Below are 19203 nucleotides of genomic sequence, written 5' to 3'. Positions count from 1 at the left end.
TATTTCGTCAGGACAAGAACGCTTGTGCCCTGGCTTCTTTCACCGCCTGCTAAGGCAGAAGGGACCTAACGCCAGCTATAGCCTGCTTGTTTTACTCACATGATTAGTCCTTCCTCAGCCAAAATACAGTAATGTGGGGGAGCCCCCTATGAACTCCCTACCAGACAAAGGGTTAAAAGCAAAACCAAACAATGACTCCCCTAAGCCCCTGGCACAGGAATAGGATTATTGGGGTTTGCATCTTCCCTCGGTTCCACAATGTGGGAGTCAAATGGGCATGTGCCCACTCCCCCAACGGCTAACAGCTTCAAATGGGTGCCAAGGCCAATGGCAGGGGATCTGCGGAGACAATGAAAGTCACTTTTATTCCAGGATAATCAATGTACTTCCCAAGCGGAGTAATTAATCTGGAATGTGATCTCTTTATCTGGTCTAGAGTCTCCACCACACCGGCAGTTATTCTGGAGTGGTTTATTCTTCTCTTGTTATTCCAGTCAGTTTCTCCATGTAGACGGGTCCTTAGAGAATCGGAGTTTTACCTCAACAGGTGGAAATATTGGCACAGCGACTGGGACAAACATTTGGACATGAAATAGGTCCAAAGAAAATGCCAGATCTGAGCACTCCTGTGCTTGGGGACTGTTTTGGGCTCCAGAGATTAATTCTGAGGCTTGGTCCCATCACTAATTTGGGCGTCACACGAGAGGAATAAATATCTTCACATCCCAAGGGCCTCTCAGGGTCTGTTCAATAGCCTGCTCCCGCTTGGGACAGGAAGCTACCATTGGACTTTCAGAGCAAAAGATGAGGTAACCTAGCCCCTAATGCAAACTGTCACTCCATCGCCTGTACTCAGAAGCACAAAGACTTCTCTGGGTCAGAGGGTTTGGAGCAGAGCGGAAGGGCGTGGCAGAGCTCAAAGTTCTCCCGGTGGTTACAGGAAGAGAGACACTCCTTTGGACGCAGCAGAATTCTCTGCCCTGAGATCAGGGTTAGCAAATAATTCATCCCAGGTGCAACAGCACGGAACCTCCTCCTGTTCATTTGAACCTAACTGTGATTTTATTTGGCAAATTTCAAATGAAAGGAAAAACACACAATGAAAGGGAGTTAGAAACCATCAGGGGAAAACAGTAATGGCTTCTGTGATGGAAAGATTTTAGGGCCAGTCTAGGGATGTTTCCATAGTATCCATCTAAATGTATCGGTGAAACCTGTTCTTTTGTAAGAACAACGAGGAGTTCTGGTGGCATCTTAGAGACTAACATATTTATTAGGGCATAAGCTTTCGTGGGCTAGAACCCACTTCATCAGATGCATGGAGTGGAAAATACAGTAAGAAGATATATATACACAGTACATGAAAAGATGGGAGTTGCCTTACCAAGTGGGGGGTCAGTTCTAATGAGACAATTCAATTAAAGTGGGCTATTATCCACAGGAGGAAAATTACTTTTGTAGTGGTAATCAGGGTGGCCCATATCAAACAGTTGACAAGAAGGTGTGAGTAACAGTAGGGGGGAAAGTATCAGGGGGTAGCCGTGTTAGTCTGTATCTACAAAAACAACAAGGAGTCTGGTGGCACCTTAAAGACTAACAGATCTATTTGGGCATAAGCTTTTGTGGGTAAAAACCTCACTCCTTCGGATGCAGAAGTGAGGTTTTTACCCACGAAAGCTTATGCCCAAATAAATCTGTTAGGCTTTAAGGTGCCACCAGACTCCTTGTTGTTTTAGTAGGGGGGAAATTAGCATGGGGAAATTAGTTTTTAGTTTTTGTAGTGACCCATCCACTCCCAGTCTTTATTCAGGCCTAATTTGATGGTGTCCAGTTTGCAAATTAATTCCAGTTCCGCAGTTTCTCATTGGAGTCTGTTTTTGAAGTTTTTTTGTTGAAGAATCACCACTTTTCATCTGTTATTGAGTGTCGAGGGAGGTTGAAGTGTTCTCCGACTGATTTTTGAATGTTATCATTCTTGACATCTGATTTGTGCCCATTTATTCTTTTGCATAGAGACTGTCCAGTTTGGCCACTTTAATTGAATTGTCTCATTAGAACTGACCCCCCACTTGGTAAGGCAACTCCCATCTTTTCATGTACTGTGCATATATATCTTCCTACTGTATTTTCCACTCCATGCATCTGATGAAGTGGGTTTTAGCCCACGAAAGCTTATGCCCAAATAAATTTGTTAGTCTCTAAGGTAGCACAAGTACTCCTCGTTGTTTTTGTTGATACAGACTAACACGGCTGCCCCTCTGAAACCTGTTCTTTTGTGTGATCTAGCACATCAAAAGGACCATTTGTGGGCACAGAGTGATTCAAAACCTCAGGGGCAGCAGGCCTCATTGCACAGTGTAATTAATGTGTCAGGGCATGTGCTGGTGTCTAGCAGGGGCAGGAAAGAACTGACAGAGCTCTGTGAATAAGGGATTTTTCAGTTCACTGGCAATTCCAAAAACTCAGGAAAAAAACGTTTTAGGACTAATAGAAAATGACATTTTTTGAAATTTTTGGTGAACTGAATAGTTAAAAAAATCATTTCTGATTCTGATAAATGTTTTGATTTTGACCATTTTAAAATGTTTTAAATTGTTTGTTATATAAACCTAAGGAAATTTGTAAATAAAAAGTTTTGAACTGAAAAATTGAAACATTTCATTTTTAAAATGTTGAAACAAAATGTTTTCATTTTTTTTTATTTTTGGGGTGGGGGCGGGTTTTATCTGAAACAATTTGCAAAACACTTTGGTGTTGCCAAATCTGCATTTTGTGCCAGAAAAAAAAGTGTTGGCAGAAAAATTTCATCCCACTTTATTTCCAACCCTTTGGATAATAGCATTGCACCAGGGGCAGGTGAATTTTTATGGGAAGGGGTCTTGCGTTACACTGAAGTCCAGGTTCTGCTGGAGTGAGGGCACTGGGCAACTCTTATGGGACGCATGAGCTCCATAGCAACATTAGAACATTATCGATGATTAACAAATTAATAACTACACCAATAATGATGTCTCCCTCCTCAGGGCTGAAGACAATTGTTGGGGCTTTGGTACAGTCCGTGAAGAAGCTCTCTGACGTCATGATTCTCACCGTCTTCTGTCTGAGTGTTTTTGCACTGGTTGGCCTTCAGTTGTTCATGGGGAACCTTCGGCAAAAATGTGTCAGGTGGCCGCCCCCTATAAATGATACTTTGCAAGAGGACTTCTTTGGAATGGACAATGACACGTTCACTAACTCAACTCTCTACGGCAACACAACTGGGTTGAGTAATGGGACTTTTGACTGGGATTCTTACATCAACGATGAAGGTAAATACTTGTGTGCCTTCTCTCTGCTGTTAAAATGTGCCCAAGTAAACAACCTGATTGACTCCTCGCCACCATTCAGAGCCCCTCTCCTCAGCCAATCAACGTCCAGGATTGGCCACTATTCACAGCCCCACTCCTAAGCCAATCAACATCCAGGACTGTCCACCATCCTTGGAAAATTTTGCACCATGTGACTAAGCCAATGACGAATCAAAATTGGCCACAAACATCAAAAGCTGGAGGTAGAATCCAAAAACGATAAATGAATATTTTTGTCCAAAACCAGAAAATGTTGAGAAAATCAAAATGTTTTGGCAAAAAATAAAGTGTTTAAAACAAAAGGGCAGAACCCTTTATTGAATATGGAGACACACACCAAGAGTGAAGAGAGAATTCTGAAACTGCTTCCATATCCAGGGTCCTTCCACAGTGCAGGCACATTTATACAAGAGGCAGAACCAGCTACTAGTCAGGCTGTCGCTGCCAAGTAACGCTGCAGTGGGAGAGGTATTGGCTGGAGTGTTTCACATCTTGTTTAGAGCACTCAGCAGAACTCAGCGGCAGGTCACGTTACATGCTGACTGAGGTGCTTTATTCCAACGGCATAAGTGGCTGTGAGGTTAACCACAAGAAGGCTCCTTAGCAGGGGAGTTAAAGTCAATATCCACGAACGACTGAAATCTATGCAAACAGCAGCGACACATTCTGGCCATGCATTCAGGTTAACAGCTGCTCACACCAGAGCAACACATCCTGGCCTGAAATGCCATATGTGGGGTGGCTTTTCAACACTCCACTGGTTAGTTAAATAGAAGCATGGGGGCTGGGAAGGAATCACTGATTGGGATGCACAGAACAGGCTCCAGATAGGTCCCTCCAGGCCATTCAGAGGGCAAAGTCCGTATCACTAACACCCAAGGCGGGGTACTCATTGCTTCTCCATGCAGGTGGCTCAGGCTGCTGATCCGCACCCTCCAGAAGGGCCTGACCGCAGGGGCATGTTCTCCATAAATGAAATGAAATTCCCTCTTTGCCATGTTTCAACAGCTGCTGTGGTTCTCGTCTGGGTGGGTCACTGGCAACATCAAAGAGGAATGAGCTTGATGCATTCCCGGTCTCGTAGTGGGCTCAGTTTGGTGCTGGCCTGAGAGTGTTTGTTATTTTCCACAGTTTCCCAGCAGGGCATGTGCAAAAATTCACTCAACTGAAAACCCACAGAGCCACGGTGCTGGCCTTTCTCCAGTCTTTTCAGCCCCTTTCCATGAACGTTCGCACCAGCAAGCCTTGGTTTGCGCGAAAGAGAACGTTAACATGTATTCACACAAGCATTCGCACTGGCCACTCTTGCTGGCTGTCTCTAGAGCTGTCGCTGGGTTTGGGAGTCAGCCAGTTGGGCAAGTGAAACAAAACCGTGTGACTAAGGTCACCTATGCAAATTAGCACATTAGAAATAGCAAATATAGGAAGCAATAGCTGTGGCGAATGCTTTGTGCTGGGACACAATCCAATTAGCCATTTGTTGATAAACAAACATGTGCAAATCAACGTCTGCAATTCTCACTTCTTGCTTTTTTCCTGAATTGCAAAGGGAATTTCTACTTTCTGGAGGGCTCGCTGGATGCTCTGCTCTGCGGGAACAGCAGTGACGCCGGGTGAGTGGGGTCTGTTCAGGCACAGACAGACCTGGGCGGACCCTGGGGAGGGAACCAAAGAGGCCAGCCATGGCTTAGTCTAGGGATAGCACCCAGCCGGACCAGCCAACGAGAAGTGACTGGTGTGAGTTTGGAGAAGAGGATTGTGGGCACGAATTCCCATTGTATGTCTGGGCACAAATCTTTTGGGGATTGTGAAGGGAACCCTCTGCTCCCGTCTCCTTTGCTCTCCCACAGACCGTTCAGAGACTTTCCTTTGTAGACACCACCGTGTAGTTTACTGACAGTACTTCACCTTGCACAGCCATCCTATGTACAGTGATTAAGCTTGACTAGCTCTTCTCCAAAGGGACGGGGGTGGGAAAAGGTCTCTCCACATAGAGATCTCCTGGATCAGGCCCCAGCTACCCTTGCATCTCTCCCTCTTCTGCTTCCCAACCCCCTTGCGCTTCCTTCCTGGGCTCTTTTACCCAGTCTCCTTGTTAACAAGCTAATTAGCTCGTTAGCTACCCAGCCCCAATCTGATCTGGTAATCAGGAGCTCCTCTCCTTAATGAGGCCCTCCTTGGGGGCCTCATTGGCTAGACAGTGACCAGAGTGCTGGCTTGGTTGCTGACTCCCAGCACTCCTCACAGGGATGAAGAGTTTTCGTGCCGGTAGAAGTGCTGACTGATGCATAAGCACACCCCTCTGGGCTCCAGGGTCCCCTAGCCCAGCTGCACCCCCACTGCCGGGGGATGCCTTCTTTACCGGGAGGGAAAAGGAATCTGACGTATTTGTACCTCCCCCTGAGAAATGACCCTGTGGGAGGTTCTGCTGGGAGTGCCTGGGGGCTGACTCTTCTTCTGTGTCTGAAGAGCTATTGGCCAAACTGCGGGTCTCTGCCCGCCCTGTTCACCCTCCCTGCGGGTACACCTGGTTGGTGAATGCAGATCCCCCAGGGTAGCACAGGAAATGACGGCACAGACTGGGGTGGGTGGAGGAGAGGGGAATATGATGGGGAGAAAGGGGAAGCCCAGATGCTAGCCTCCTGCCATCGGTGCTGGAGAACACCTCCGCCCTGTCACTCCCCAGAGGTTCTTCTAGGCAGTTCAGCCCAGGCCTGTTCCGAGCACAGGGTTTTCGGGTTATAATATGCTGAGACTGACAAACTGTTTTTGGGGGGAGGGGCAGTGGGTGTGAATTCTGGCCTGTCAAGTCTCCTGTCTTTCCCCGACTGGCTGTTATGAAATGACTCAAATGGACCAGTAGCCTCCTGGTAAGAGCTGGAGCTGAGGTTTTCAGCCCTATATGCCTGAAGTGAGGGTCTGTGTCCAGAGCCCCATGAGGCCTGATTGTCAGGAAGTGCTGAGCACCTGCCCTGTGAAAATCAAGCCCCTTGGGGCACCTTAGATTGAGCACCCCCAAGATGACACACCCCAAATCACTAGTCACTTGCAAAAATCTTGGTCATAAATCCTGACTAGATACCTAAGTAAGTGGCCACATTTTCCAATGTCCTGTCCACTCAGCAGCTCCCGGGAAGTCAGTGGGAATTGCTGAGTGCTCAACACTTGAGTATCCGGCCACTCAGAGTATGTCTACACTTCAATAAACCACCCGCGGCTGGCCAGGCCAGCTGAGTCTGGCTCAGGCTGCGGGGCTAGGAGGTTGCAGGGCACATATTTGGGTGTGGACTGGAGCTCGGGCTCTGGGAGGTACTACACCCAGCACAGAGCCCCTGGCAGTGCAGGATGACCTGGTCAGACAGCATGGCGACCTGCTGGCCCCAGAATCCAACATGGGAACTGAGGGGAGCCAGCAGCAGTTGCCGAAGAAGGCAAACAAAGTGACTCTGCTGACGAAACCAGCCCCAGAGGAGGCTCTGCCGCAGGAACAGCTGCAGCACATCCTGGGGCCGCGCTGAGAGGAGTTTTTTGATGTCCCCCTCCGCCCCGGAGAAATGGCCGCTGCAGAACAGGCTGCAGACAGTGAAGAGGCAGAAGCCGCTGGCAAGCTTCCGGCTCCATTTTGGTGTTTATTCAAATAGGAATTAGAACTGGGAGGGATTTCCAGTCCCTGAACCAATGCAAGCCCTGGGTAGCATCCTGTATCCGCTAATGGCAGATGGCATGCGAGCACGTTGGCACCCCCACCTCCCTCCCACCACAAGGAAGTCAACATGGAGCTCAGGAAACACAAACAGGAAAGCAAGCAATGAAAAGTGAAGTTTTATTAGAAAGGCGCACGTTTTCTTAGGACATTCTGGTTTGTTAAAAATAACAACCTTAAACCTCGTCCATCCTCCCTGTGCAAGGAAAAAGCCTGGGTAGAGACCGTCGAATCGAGGAAGTCAGCGAATGGCTACGCAGGTGGTGTTGGAGAGAAGGCTTTGGATTCTTTGACCATGGGATGGTGATGCAAGAAGGAGGAGTGCTAGGCAGAGACGGGCTCCACTTAACGAAGAGAGGGAAGAGCATCTTCGCCAGCAGGCTGGTTAACCTAGTGAGGAGGGCTTTAAACTAGGTTCACCGGGAGAAGGAGACCAAAGCCCTGAGGTAAGTGGGGAAATGGGATACTGGGAGGAAGCACAAGCAGGAGAGTGCACGAGGGGAGAACTCCTGTCTCAGACTGAGAAAGCGGGACAATCAGCGAGTTATCTTAAGTGCCTATACACAAATGCAAGAAGCCTGGGAAACAAGCAAGGAGAACTGGAAGTCCTGGCACAGTCAAGGAACTATGATGTGATTGGAATAACAGGGACTTGGTGGGATAACTCACATGACTGGAGTACTGTCATGGATGGATATAAACTGTTCAGGAAGGACAGGCAGGGCAGAAAAGGTGGGGGAGAAAAGGTAAGAGAGCTGTATGACTGCTCAGAGCTCCGGTATGAAACCGCAGAAAAACCTGAGAGTCTCTGGATTAAGTTTAGAAGTGTGAGCAACAAGGGTGATGTCGTGGTTGGAGTCTGCTATAGACCACCAGACCAAGGGGATGAGGTGGACGAGGCTTTCTTCCGGCAACTAACAGAAGTTACTAGATCGCAGGCCCTGGTTCTCATGGGAGACAATAATCACCCTGATATCTGCTGGGAGAGCAATACAGCGGTGCATAGACAATCTTGGAAGTTTTGGGAAAGTGTAGGGGACAATTTCCTGGTGCAAGTCCTGGAGGAACCAACTAGGGGCAGAGCTCTTCTTGACCTGCTGCTCACAAACCAGGAAGAATTAGTAAGGGAAGCAAAAGTGGATGGGAACCTGGGAGGCAGTGACCATGAGATGGTCGAGTTCAGGATCCTGACATAAGGAAGAAAGGAGAGCAGCAGTATACGGACCCTGGACTTCAGAAAAGCAGACTTTGACTCCCTTGGGGAACTGATGGGCAGGATCCCCTGGGAGAATAACATGAGGGGGAAAGGAGTCCAGGAGAGCTGGCTGCATTTTAAAGAATCCTTATTGCGGTTGCAGGAACAAACCATCCCGATGTGTAGAAAGAATAGTAAATATGGCAGGCGACCAGCTTGGCTTAACAGTGAAATCCTTGCTGATCTTAAACACAAAAAAGAAGCTTACAAGAAGTGGAAGATTGGACAAATGACCAGGGAGGAGCATAAAAATATTGCTCAGGCATGCAGGAGTGAAATCACACTTGGAGTTGCAGCTAGCAAGAGATGTTAAGAGTAACAAGAAGGGTTTCTTCAGATATATTAGCAACAAAAAGAAAGTCAAGGAAAGTGTGGTCCCCTTATTGAATGAGGGAGGCAACCTAGTGACCGAGGATGTGGAAAAAGCTAATGTACTCAATGCTTTTTTTGCCTCAGTCTTCATGAACAAGATCAGCTCCCAGACTGCTGCACTGGGCAGCACAGCATGGGGAGGAGGTGACCAGCCCTCTGTGGAGAAAGAAGTGGTTCAGGACTATTTAGAAAAGATGGATGAGCACAAATCCATGGGGCTGCATGCGCTGCATCCGAGGGTGCTAAAGGAGTTGGCGGATGTGATTGCAGAGCCATTGGCCATTATCTTTGAAAACTCATGGCGATCGGGGGAGGTCCCAGATGACTGGAAAAAGGCTAATGTAGTGCCCATCTTTAAAAAAGGGAAGAAGGAGGATCCAGGGAACTACAGGCCAGTCAGCCTCACCTCAGTCCCTGGAAAAATCATGGAGCAGGTCCTCAAGGAATCAATTCTGAAGCACTTAGAGGAGAGGAAAGTGATCAGGAACAGTCAGCATGGATTCACCAAGGGAAAGTCATGCCTGACTAACCTAATTGCCTTCTATGAGGAGATAACTGGGTCTATGGATGAGGGGAAAGCAGTGGATGTGTTATTCCTTGACTTTAGCAAAGCTTTTGATACGGTCTCCTACAATATTCTTGCTGGCAAGTTAAAGAAGTATGGGCTGGATGAATGGACTATGAGGTGGATAGAAAACTGGCTAGATCATCGGGCTAATTGGGTAGTTCCAAAGAGGATGAATCTAGACTGTTCTCAGTGGTAACAGTTGACAGAACAAGGAGTAATGATCTCAAGTTGCAGTGGGGGAGGTCTAGGGTGGATATTAGGACCTCCTTTTTCACTAAGAGGGTGGTGAAGCACTAGAATGGGTTACCTAGGGAGGTGGTGGAATCTCCTTCCTTAGAGGTTTTTAAGGTCAGGCTTGACAAAGCCCTGGCTGGGATGATTTAGTTGGGGTTGGTCCTGCTTTGAGCAGGGGGTTGGACTAGATGACCTCCTGAGGTCCCTTCCAACCCTGATATTCTATGATTCTATGAAATTGCCTTCCGTGTATGCACACTGCTCCACCGCACCCCACCGGAGTGACAAACCACCCAAACAGTGAACTGGTGTCAGGGGCGGTTGAATTGTAATCCATTTTCAAATCTCACCCATTTCTGTTAAATGTAGTCCATGCCATCCATGGATGACGAAATCATTTCTCCCAAATACGACTGGGGGTTTGAATTCAGTCCAGAAATGTGCCGGAGGGGATGTAAGGGCGATGGCAGTGCAGGTCTGTGTGTTTGCATCCAGCCATAACAAGCTATGTTGGAAGCCTTGAGAAAGCACTGAGCCATGTGTATGCTAACGCAGCATCCTCTTCATTCCCTCATGACTTTTGACCCAATCCCGGGTGCTGATAGCTGCTAACTTTTCCCATAGCAGGAACTCCAGATAGGCAGCCCCATTTCGGGAAAGGCGCATTTTCCAGGGCCACCTTGGTAGCTGAGCAGCCCACTCCGCTCATAGGTGTGCTGTTCAGTCGCCATACGTTTGAATACTTTGGTAGCATATGTGGCTGCTTTCCAAAAGCACATTCGACGCCGGCTGAGCATGTCATTCAACCTCCTCTTGCCAGGGCCTCTGAGATCAGGGGACAGTTTGATAAGGCAAGGCAAAAGGGGGCATGTGAGGTCCTCAAGAAAACAGGGGAGACAGTAGCTCCACTTTTGACAATGTCATTTGGTGGGAATAGTGTCCCAGCCTGTCCTTGAATGTAGCCCCCCGATAAGCGGAAAACCCTGGCACCATGACCTGTCCAGTGCAGCCCACGCCGGCATCCATTGGAGTCTGTGGTCCACCTGGGCCTGCATAGCAATGGACCAGTACCCTTTGCAGTTCATGTCCTCATGTGCTTCTTGAAGAGGACAAACTATGGGCCCATGAGTCCCATCAATAGCCCCCGTGCAGTCTGGAAACCCCATTCTCTCAAAGTCAGCAATAACTCCACGTTGGGAGTAACTCACATGCCTGACTGCCTCAGAAACTTCTGCCACCACTTTACCCCCAGCCGACCTTCCAACACCAAGCTGGTTAATAATGGCCCTATAGCAGTCTGGTGTAGCCAGCTTCCAGACAGGTATAACAACCCGCCTCTGGGCCGGCGTGGCCTGCCTCATGCATGTCTTTATGCTGGAGGGGCAGGGCAAGCTGCTCACAAACTGCATGGTGATGTGATCCCACCAGTCCGTGTTTGTGGCCCTGCTTCAGCAGCAGCTATGCCAAGAGTCATGAGCAGCATCAGCCATGTCTGTGTCCTCCTCCTGCTCCATCATTAGCTCTTTGGTGGGCCAGAAAATGCTGCCGGGACATCCACTGGAGTCTCATGGAAGTTCTGCCCGTTTCCTGAAACAGGAGTGACAGTGCAAGCAAGACAAGTTCTTCAAATGGCACCTCCTCATGTTGCTGGCTCCGGTTGCTGGGACTGTGCAGATTAAAATGCCAAGTCAGTAGAATGTGTTAGTGGCTGTTCAAACTTCCTGTAACAGCCGCGGTGGACAGTCAAGTTTTTCCACACAGCATCACGAACAGGGCCGGCTCCAGGCACCAGCTTGCCAAGCAGGTGCTTGGGGCAGCCACTCTGGAGAGGGACGGCACATCCAGCTATTCGGCGGCAATTCGGCGGATGGTCCCTCACTCCCACTTGGAGCGAAGGACCTTCCGCCAAATTGCCGCCGCAGATCGCAATCTTTTTTTTTTTTTTTGCTTGGGGCAGCAAAAACCCTGGAGCCGGCCCTGACCACGAACAAAGAGCTAGAGCAGCCATCTTTTGGGAGGGAGCTAGGGAGTGTGAGGCAGTGGTCGATTAGCCACTGGGCCAACAGGACCCGTGCCCAGGGGCCCCGGCCAATTGGGGAGACCCAGAAAAATGGGCTCCCCCGCGTCTGATCCACCTGCCCAACACTCCTGCTGCCCCCATACCTCAACTCCAGGCACACCAGATCGGGGGGGGGGAGGCAATCCCCCGCACCCTGACCCCATTTCCCCGGCACCCAGTTTTGAAAGTCTTGGCTTAATTGTCTGCAAATGTGCATGGCTGTTGGTGCATGCTGTGTTGGTGCAAGCTGTGTGTGTGTGTATGTGTGTGAGAGCAGATCTGACTCTGAATTGAATGCTTCTCCATCTGGCCTTGAGTCACCTCTATGCAAGCCCACTTGCTTCACTGGGGTTGTGCAGGTAAAACTGGGCCCTTTGCACCTTGCACCTTCCTCGAGTTTCTGAACATAAAACTAGATTCCCTTTTGCCCTGGCTTACCCTTCCTGGGCCAGGCAGGGGCTGAACCCGGCACTAACATACCCTCTCCTCTCTGCTCCCTCTGGCAGGAAGTGCCCTGAAGGATACATGTGTATGAAAGCAGGAAGGAATCCGAACTATGGCTATACCAGCTATGACACTTTTAGCTGGGCTTTCCTTTCCCTCTTCCGCCTCATGACTCAGGACTTTTGGGAGAATCTCTTCCAGCTGGTGAGCCCTTTCTTTCCTTTTATTTGGGTTTTCCCACTGGCAGAGGCAGTAGCTTGCATTCGATTGCATGTCCCCACACATGGCAGGGGTCCTTTGAATTAAAGGTCATTGTGGGTTTTTTTTTTTTTAATTCCCTCTTGTTTTGTGTGTGGTGATGGAGAGTCCAGTCCATCTGTGGGCTGGGAGATCTAAAACGTGCCTCTGGTAACACAGTGTAAAGCACGTGGGAGCTTGTTGCTTATAGATATTCATCCAAAAGCATCTGGGCTGAAAGGGAGCACCTGGCTGAGTGCAATGGGGCATATTTTCCATGGAGCTGGGCCTGATGTAACCAGTCCACATGCTACAGTTGACAACAGACATAATCACAATCCACTAAATAAATCCCACCCAGGCACATTGGGAGCTGGGACTGCAACCTTTGCCCTTAGTTGCAAGGACAGGGGCTGGCGCTGAAGGAGGACTCACAGCTGGTGGGAATAGCAGGTCCTCTATCTTCTCTGTTGGGGCGTCACTAGAGGGCAAGATCACACAGGTATACTCACGTTCTACTGAGCCCGCCAGTTTGTATCTGTACCCAGAGCCTGAGACCTCCCGGGGCCAGGGGCGTTTGGATGACTCTGTTGTGATGATCAGAGTCTACTCTCCATATCCAGGTTCGACTTCTCAGCCCCTCAAGAGCGTGAGAATCTGTTGTTTTCACGGCCATCCCTCAGACCACTGCTGTAATTGTGGTGGAAGCACCATGCATGCCATCCCAGTGCGCATGCCAGAGGAGAGCCCAGTTGTGCTGAGGTTTCTGGGGATTGTAGCATAACTCACAACCCACTGACACTCACCGCAACATAAGCGATGAGGTGAGGGCTAGCTGGGAGTAAGGTCCTCTCAGTTATGTGAGGAGAACGTCACTCAAAGCCACACCCATCACTAGGAAGAGGCACTAAGACAGCCTAATATCAGAGGGGTAGCCATGTTAGTCTGGATCTGTAAAAAGCAAGAGAGTCCTGTGGCACCTTTAAGACTAACAGAAGTATTGGAGCATAAGCTTTCGTGGGTGAATACTCACTTTGTCAGACGCGTGCTAGGCAGGTAGCCTAGCAATTAGAGAGTAAATAGGCTAGTGGTCTGACCTTCTGTGATGGAACATGCCTCTTCTTTCCACAGACCCTCCGCGCCGCTGGGAAAACGTACATGATCTTCTTTGTGGTGGTCATATTCCTTGGTTCCTTCTACCTCATCAACCTGATCCTGGCTGTTGTAGCGATGGCCTACGCCGAGCAAAACGATGCTACCATGCTGGAGGAGCAGCAGAGAGAGGAGGAGTTTCAGCAGCTCCTGGAGCAGCTGAAGAAACATCAGGAGGAACAAGAGAAACTGGTCAGTGCTACGGGGGCCTGGCTGCCATGGGGATTGGGCGCACTAAGAATGTGGGGCCGGAGTCTAGGTCTGTACTGAAGCTGGGAGCAAGCCACCCGGACCAGGTCGACAGGGCAGGGCTGTAACTAGTGGACTCTGCAGCTCAGGCTACCAAGTGTAGGGGGTTGGGTGGAAAGGATCAAAGGAAGGGGGCACCGAGGGGAAGGGAAGATGAGGAAGAGGAGAGGCACTGGGCAGAAGAGCAAGCTCAGCCAGTGGTAGTGGTAGGGAGGGGTGGGATTACAGATAACTAACAGCCAACGTCATCCCAAAAAATGAGACGAGAGATCCAGGCTATGGGGTCCTCCACTGAAGCTAAGGAGCCCCCGGCACGACAGAGGACAGGGTGCAAACGTGGCTCAGAAGAAGCCTGGCAGTTCTGTATGGCCATTCCCTGCCGGAGCTGGGAGGAGCTTGCAGGGCTGGGTTGAAGTCCCCAAATCCTCATGGCTCCTTTCTCAAAGCAGCCAGTGCCAGGCAGACCTGAAGGAAGTAAAATTAGGGATGTCCAGTCCTACCTCCTCCCACCTCCCCGTTGGACCCACCCCTAGCCACCAGGCCCAGCAGCCTCAGGGGTCCTGCCCACATTGTAAGCAGCAGATGGGAAGGGCCTTCACGGCCTTCTGGCACCATCCTTCACTCCGCTCTGTAATGCAGCCTCTGGGGCTCCAATCCTGGGCTGTAGGGTTGCCAGTTTTGGTTGGAAGTGTTCCTGGAGGTTTCATCACATGACATAATCTTTCATTAAAGATTCATCTTTAATTCCTGGAGACTCCAGGACAATCCCGGAGGGTTGGCAACCTTACTGGTTGCACTGTGGCTGCTCTGCCCTGAGCGGCTTCTAAGCCCCCACTTCCTGCAGCTCGCCTAGGGGGTGTGGTCAGAGCAATAGGGGGTGTGGTCAGAGCAATAGGGGTGTGGCCTAGGCATCCCTGCACCCTGGTGCTGTCAGGCATTGCAGCAGGTGCACGTTAGAGTGACCCTCAGACAGGTCTATCTTACTCTGAAGGAATGGCCCAGGACCTGGGGGCGGGGAGGTGGCTTAAGGTCACGTTTGAACCCCCGTCCTCTGTTGTGACAAGGTCTCCTTAGCTGCAGCCTAGGATCTCTTGTCTCATTTGCTGTGTTGCTGTTGGCTGTTAGTTCCCACCTCCCCCTACCACTGCCACTGGCTCAGTTCACTCTTCTGCCCAGTGAGCCTCTCTCCCTCTGCTCTTCCTCATCTTCCCTTCCCCTCGGCGAGCCCATCCCTTCATCCACTCCCTAAACATAGCAAGCCTGTAAAACATGGGCAAAAGCTTCTCCAGCACCTGACACAGCTGCCTTGCCTGTGTCTGCTCCAGGTACTTGTCATTTTTAATATCCTCTAATCACCATTTTGGCCCTTGCTGGCTTCTTTCCGATTTTTCTCCATGACCCATCCCTGAAAATCTAATTTTTGGTTGGGCAAATGACCAACTTCCTCACTGATCAAGAAAAATGCAAAATTGTGTTTTGCTGTCTCAGTCATCTGCCTCTGATCCCCCAGCATTTGAACCAGGATGTCTGTTTCCAGCCCATGTTTAGCTACTGTGTCCTACGTGGAGATGGTTCACTTTCCCTTGAAGACCTTGGTGTCTGCCCCTCATTGTTCTCTGCAAGGAGGGCCTAAGGTGCAAAGTTCATAGCTGAACTCTAATGCTCACCCACCTTTGGCAAGAGACCTTCATAAGGGCCAAGTGTGCTATCATTAAATACACCCCCAACTTGCTTTCCCCCCACATTCATTCAGATAAGGAAGTGGCTAAACCATGTCCTGCCAAAGGGTCAAGGGTGCAGGGAGTGTGCAGGGTTAGGATGAGGCCATGTCTAGATCTTTGCAATAATAATATTAATCCCATTTCATGCTTTTCATTTTCAAAGCCCTGTCACCACATTAATTAATGAACCCTCCAAACACCTCAATGCAGTTTTATTTATTATTACTCCAGCCTGGAGATGGAGGGAAACTATAAAACTGGGAGAATGATGCTCAGTGCCGCTGGGTGTGAACCAGAAATGCCATGATTTTGTTCCATTCCGAAATGGAATGAACACCAAAATATTGTAAAAAGCAACAGAGGGTCCTGTGGCACCTCTAAGCTCCTGTGGGAGCTTATGCTCCCAATACTTCTGTTAGTCTTAAAGGTGCCACAGGACCCTCTGCTGCTTTTTACAGATTCAGACTAACACGGCTACCCCTCTGATACTTGACACCAAAATATTGAAATTTCCTGTGAACTAAATTCAGAAAAAATGGTTTGGGGTTGATTGAAACATTTTGTTTTGATAAAATAAAAACGTTTTGTTAGGATTTTAAAACTTTTTAAAAAAAATCATTTAAACACCATTAATTTTCTGCCAAAGAGTTATTTTGAAATTAAAAATGGAAACATGCTGCTCCAAAAAAATGTCAAAATGGGCCATTTCAACGTGATCAAAGTGCTTTGTGTCATGGTGGTGGTGGGGCAGGGGGGATTAAACAAAATTTAATCAGAATCAATAAGTTTCTCTAAATGTGTCCTGTGACAGACCCAGACCAGTGGGGTACAGGAGTCTGGTAGAGGGCAAATATACTGGTCACTGGATGAGTAGTTTTCTGTTCCCTGAGTGACCAGAGCAGGGGCTACACTAGAGTAATCAGGAACCTGCTAGAACCAGTTAAGGCAGGCAGGTTAATTAGGACACCTGGAGCCAATTAAGAAGAAGCTGCTAGAATCAATTAAGGCAGGCTAATCAGGGCACCTGGGTTTTAAAAGGAGCTCACTTCAGTTTGTGGTGGGAGTGTGAGGTGCAAGGAGCAAGAGGTGCAAGGAGCTGAGAGGGTGTGCGTGTGCTGCTGGAGGACTGAGGAGCACAAGCGTTATCAGACACCAGGAGGAAGGTCCTGTGGTGAGAATAAGGAAGGTGTTTGGAGGAGGCCATGGGGAAGTAGCCCAGGGAGTTGTAGCTGTCATGCAGCTGTTACAGGAGGCACTATAGACAGCTGCAGTCCACAGGGCCCTGGGCTGGAACCCGGAGTAGAGGGCGGGCCCGGGTTCCCCCCAAACCTCCCAATTGACCTGGACTGTGGGTTCTTCCAGAGGGGAAGGTCTCTGGGCTGTTCCCCAACCCACATGGTGAATCTCTGAGGCAAGAAAATACACCAATAAGCGCAGGACCCCCCAAGATAGAGGAGGAATTTTGTCACAGTCCATTTGAACAAAAATGGCATTTTTCATCAAAAAAACACTTTGATGAAAAAATGGTGTCCAATGCTAATGCTCACCCACCTTTGGAAAGAGAACTTCATACAAGCCAAGTGTGCTGTCATTAAATACACCCCCAACTTGCTTTCCCCCCACATTCATTCAGATAAGGAAGTGGCTAATCCATGCCCTACCAAAAGGTCATATCCAGCTTCTCTTCCTACCAGAGGAGATGTGCTTCACCACTCTCCTAGTGAAACAGTGTTTCCTAATATCCAACCTAGACCTCCCCCACTGCAACTTGAGACCATTGCTCCTTGCTCTGTCATCTGCCACCACTGAGAACAGCCGAGCTCCATCCTCTTTGGAACCCCCCTTCAGGTTGTTGAAAGCAGCTATCAAATCCCCCCTCACTCTTCTCTTCTGCAGACTAAACAATCCCAGTTCCCTCAGCCTCTCCTCATAAGTCATATGCCCCAGCCCCCTGATCATTTTCGTTTCCCTCTGCTGGACTCTCTACAATTTGTCCACATCCTTTCTGTAGTGTGGGGCCCAAACCTGGACGCAATACTCCAGATGTGGCCTCATCATTGCCGAATAGAGGGGAAGAATCACTTCCCTCGATCTGCTGGCAATGCTCCTACTAATACAGCCCAATATGCCGTTAGACTTCTTGGCAACAAGGGCACACTGCTGACTCGTATCCAGCTTCTCATCCACTGTAATCCCCAGATCCTTTTCTGCAGAACTGCTGCTTAGCCAGTCGGTTCCCAGCCTGTAGCAGTGCATGGGATTCTTCCGTCCTAAGTGCAGGACTCTGCACTTGTCCTTGTTGAACCTCATCAGGTTTCTTTTGGCCCAATCCTCTAATTTGTCTAAGTCACTCTGCTTTGAGTTTGGTTTGCTTTGATCTGAGAATGTGCTGAGAGTCAGGTGACCAGATGTCCCGATTTTATAGGGACAGTCCCGATATTCGGGGCTTTGCCTTTTATGGGTGCCTATTACCCTCCACCCCGTCCTGATTTTTCACACTTGCTCTCTGGTCACCTCAGCTGAGAGGGGAGAACTGTTTGCCCACAGCGGTAGCTCTGGGGCCCGAGGAGAAAAGGCACGTCAGCAGTGGGAGAGGCTGCACCATTTCCATTCCCCAAGGAGATAACTCTGGCAGCTGTTACCCATGTCCCTTCCTGTGTGGAACTGACAGGGAGGCAGCACGGGCTGCGTCATTTCCAAGGTGCATCCTGACCTGTTTTCATGAGGAAAGACTAAGCATTAAGCAAAGAGAAATGTGTTATCAAACCATTGCCTCAGTCTCCGCTGAAAGATTCCCTCCCCTCCCCCCAACACACACACACTGCATCCCACTGAGGAAGCTCCCACCACAAAAGTCTCTGGTTTCTTTGCAGTTACGAGACCGTAAATCAAGCGGCAGCTCCCAGAGCAGCAGCGCAGTGGAGAAGAAGACAGGGGACTCTGCCCCAGCTGCAGCTAACAACCAAGGCAAATCCAAAGACTGCAACGGGCGAGTCATACCCAGGGTCATGCTGGAGCGCTCGGCGACGGTTGAGGAAGTATATACTGGTTATGTTTCCTCTCTCTGGTGCTGTCTGTGCATGGCGGGCTGGATTCGTCTCTGCACTGCTGCAGAGCCCAGCAGAGGGACCAAGTGGGGAGAGGTTGGACTTGTCTGTCCTGGGGCTGAAGGGAGCCACTGTCCGAGGGCTGCTCCAACTTATTCTGCTTGCTGCAATGGCTGTGATGGACTGTTACAGCCCAGCAGAACATCTGGGGCTAACACTCCAGCCAAGACCCTGTCCTGTCCCCAGCTCCAATCACTTCCCTTTTATACAGCTTTCAGCCTAGGACATCCCTCAGGAGACTAATGACCTGCCTTTACTGCAGCCATAGAGTCATCTGATGGTTTAAGGAGCTTCCCACAGTAGCCCCAGACCCATCTGGTTATTACCTGCCTAGTTCTTCCTTTTAGTACAGCCCAGGCTGTGCCACGAGGACCCATGTTATTTGTTATGCTGCCCTCCCTCTAAGTGCATTTAACGGACTGCTGTGACCCATGTTCTCATACTATGACCTGCTCTCCTTTTTGTAGCCAAGTCCTGTGGATGAGCAAGGCAAGTCCGATCCTGATCACGTGCTAGCAGGCAGCCAAGACGGGCCTGGTCTCCAGCAGAGAGCAGAGAGCGCAGTCAGCATGATCTCTAACACCATGGAAGGTAGATTCCCGCCCTGATAAAGCAGGGGCTGTGCTGGGTATTGTTCAGCTGGAAAATGCCAAGCTGAGGACATGCTCCCATGTGCCACAGAGAGCTCAGTATGGATTGACTGTAACGCTGACAATCAATGTCAAATCCATAAAGACTCTGAGAAGCAAAAAGGA

At 49.5% G+C, this 19203-nt stretch overlaps 1 protein-coding gene across 3 annotated transcripts in view; it reads left to right on the top strand.

The window, feature by feature from the left end:
- SCN4A (sodium voltage-gated channel alpha subunit 4) overlaps positions 1-19203 on the top strand; it is a 186093-nt gene that overhangs the window by 95807 nt on the left and 71083 nt on the right. For all 3 annotated transcript variants that reach the window (XR_010594824.1, XM_065577964.1, XM_005283115.4), the window contains 6 exons: positions 3024-3308; positions 4897-4960; positions 12045-12186; positions 13351-13563; positions 18215-18379; positions 18916-19039. Coding sequence is in view for 2 of the 3 variants with exons in the window: in XM_065577964.1 (XP_065434036.1) it covers positions 3024-3308; positions 4897-4960; positions 12045-12186; positions 13351-13563; positions 18215-18379; positions 18916-19039 (993 nt within the window). In the remaining variant the exon portion in view is untranslated. The remainder of the gene's footprint in view (positions 1-3023; positions 3309-4896; positions 4961-12044; positions 12187-13350; positions 13564-18214; positions 18380-18915; positions 19040-19203) is intronic.

Source organism: Chrysemys picta, chromosome 24, assembly GCF_011386835.1.
Source record: "Chrysemys picta bellii isolate R12L10 chromosome 24, ASM1138683v2, whole genome shotgun sequence".
Classification (NCBI taxonomy): Eukaryota; Metazoa; Chordata; order Testudines; family Emydidae; genus Chrysemys; species Chrysemys picta.
The sequence above is the reverse complement of the archived record's forward strand: the minus strand, read 5'-3'. Positions and strand labels throughout refer to the sequence as shown.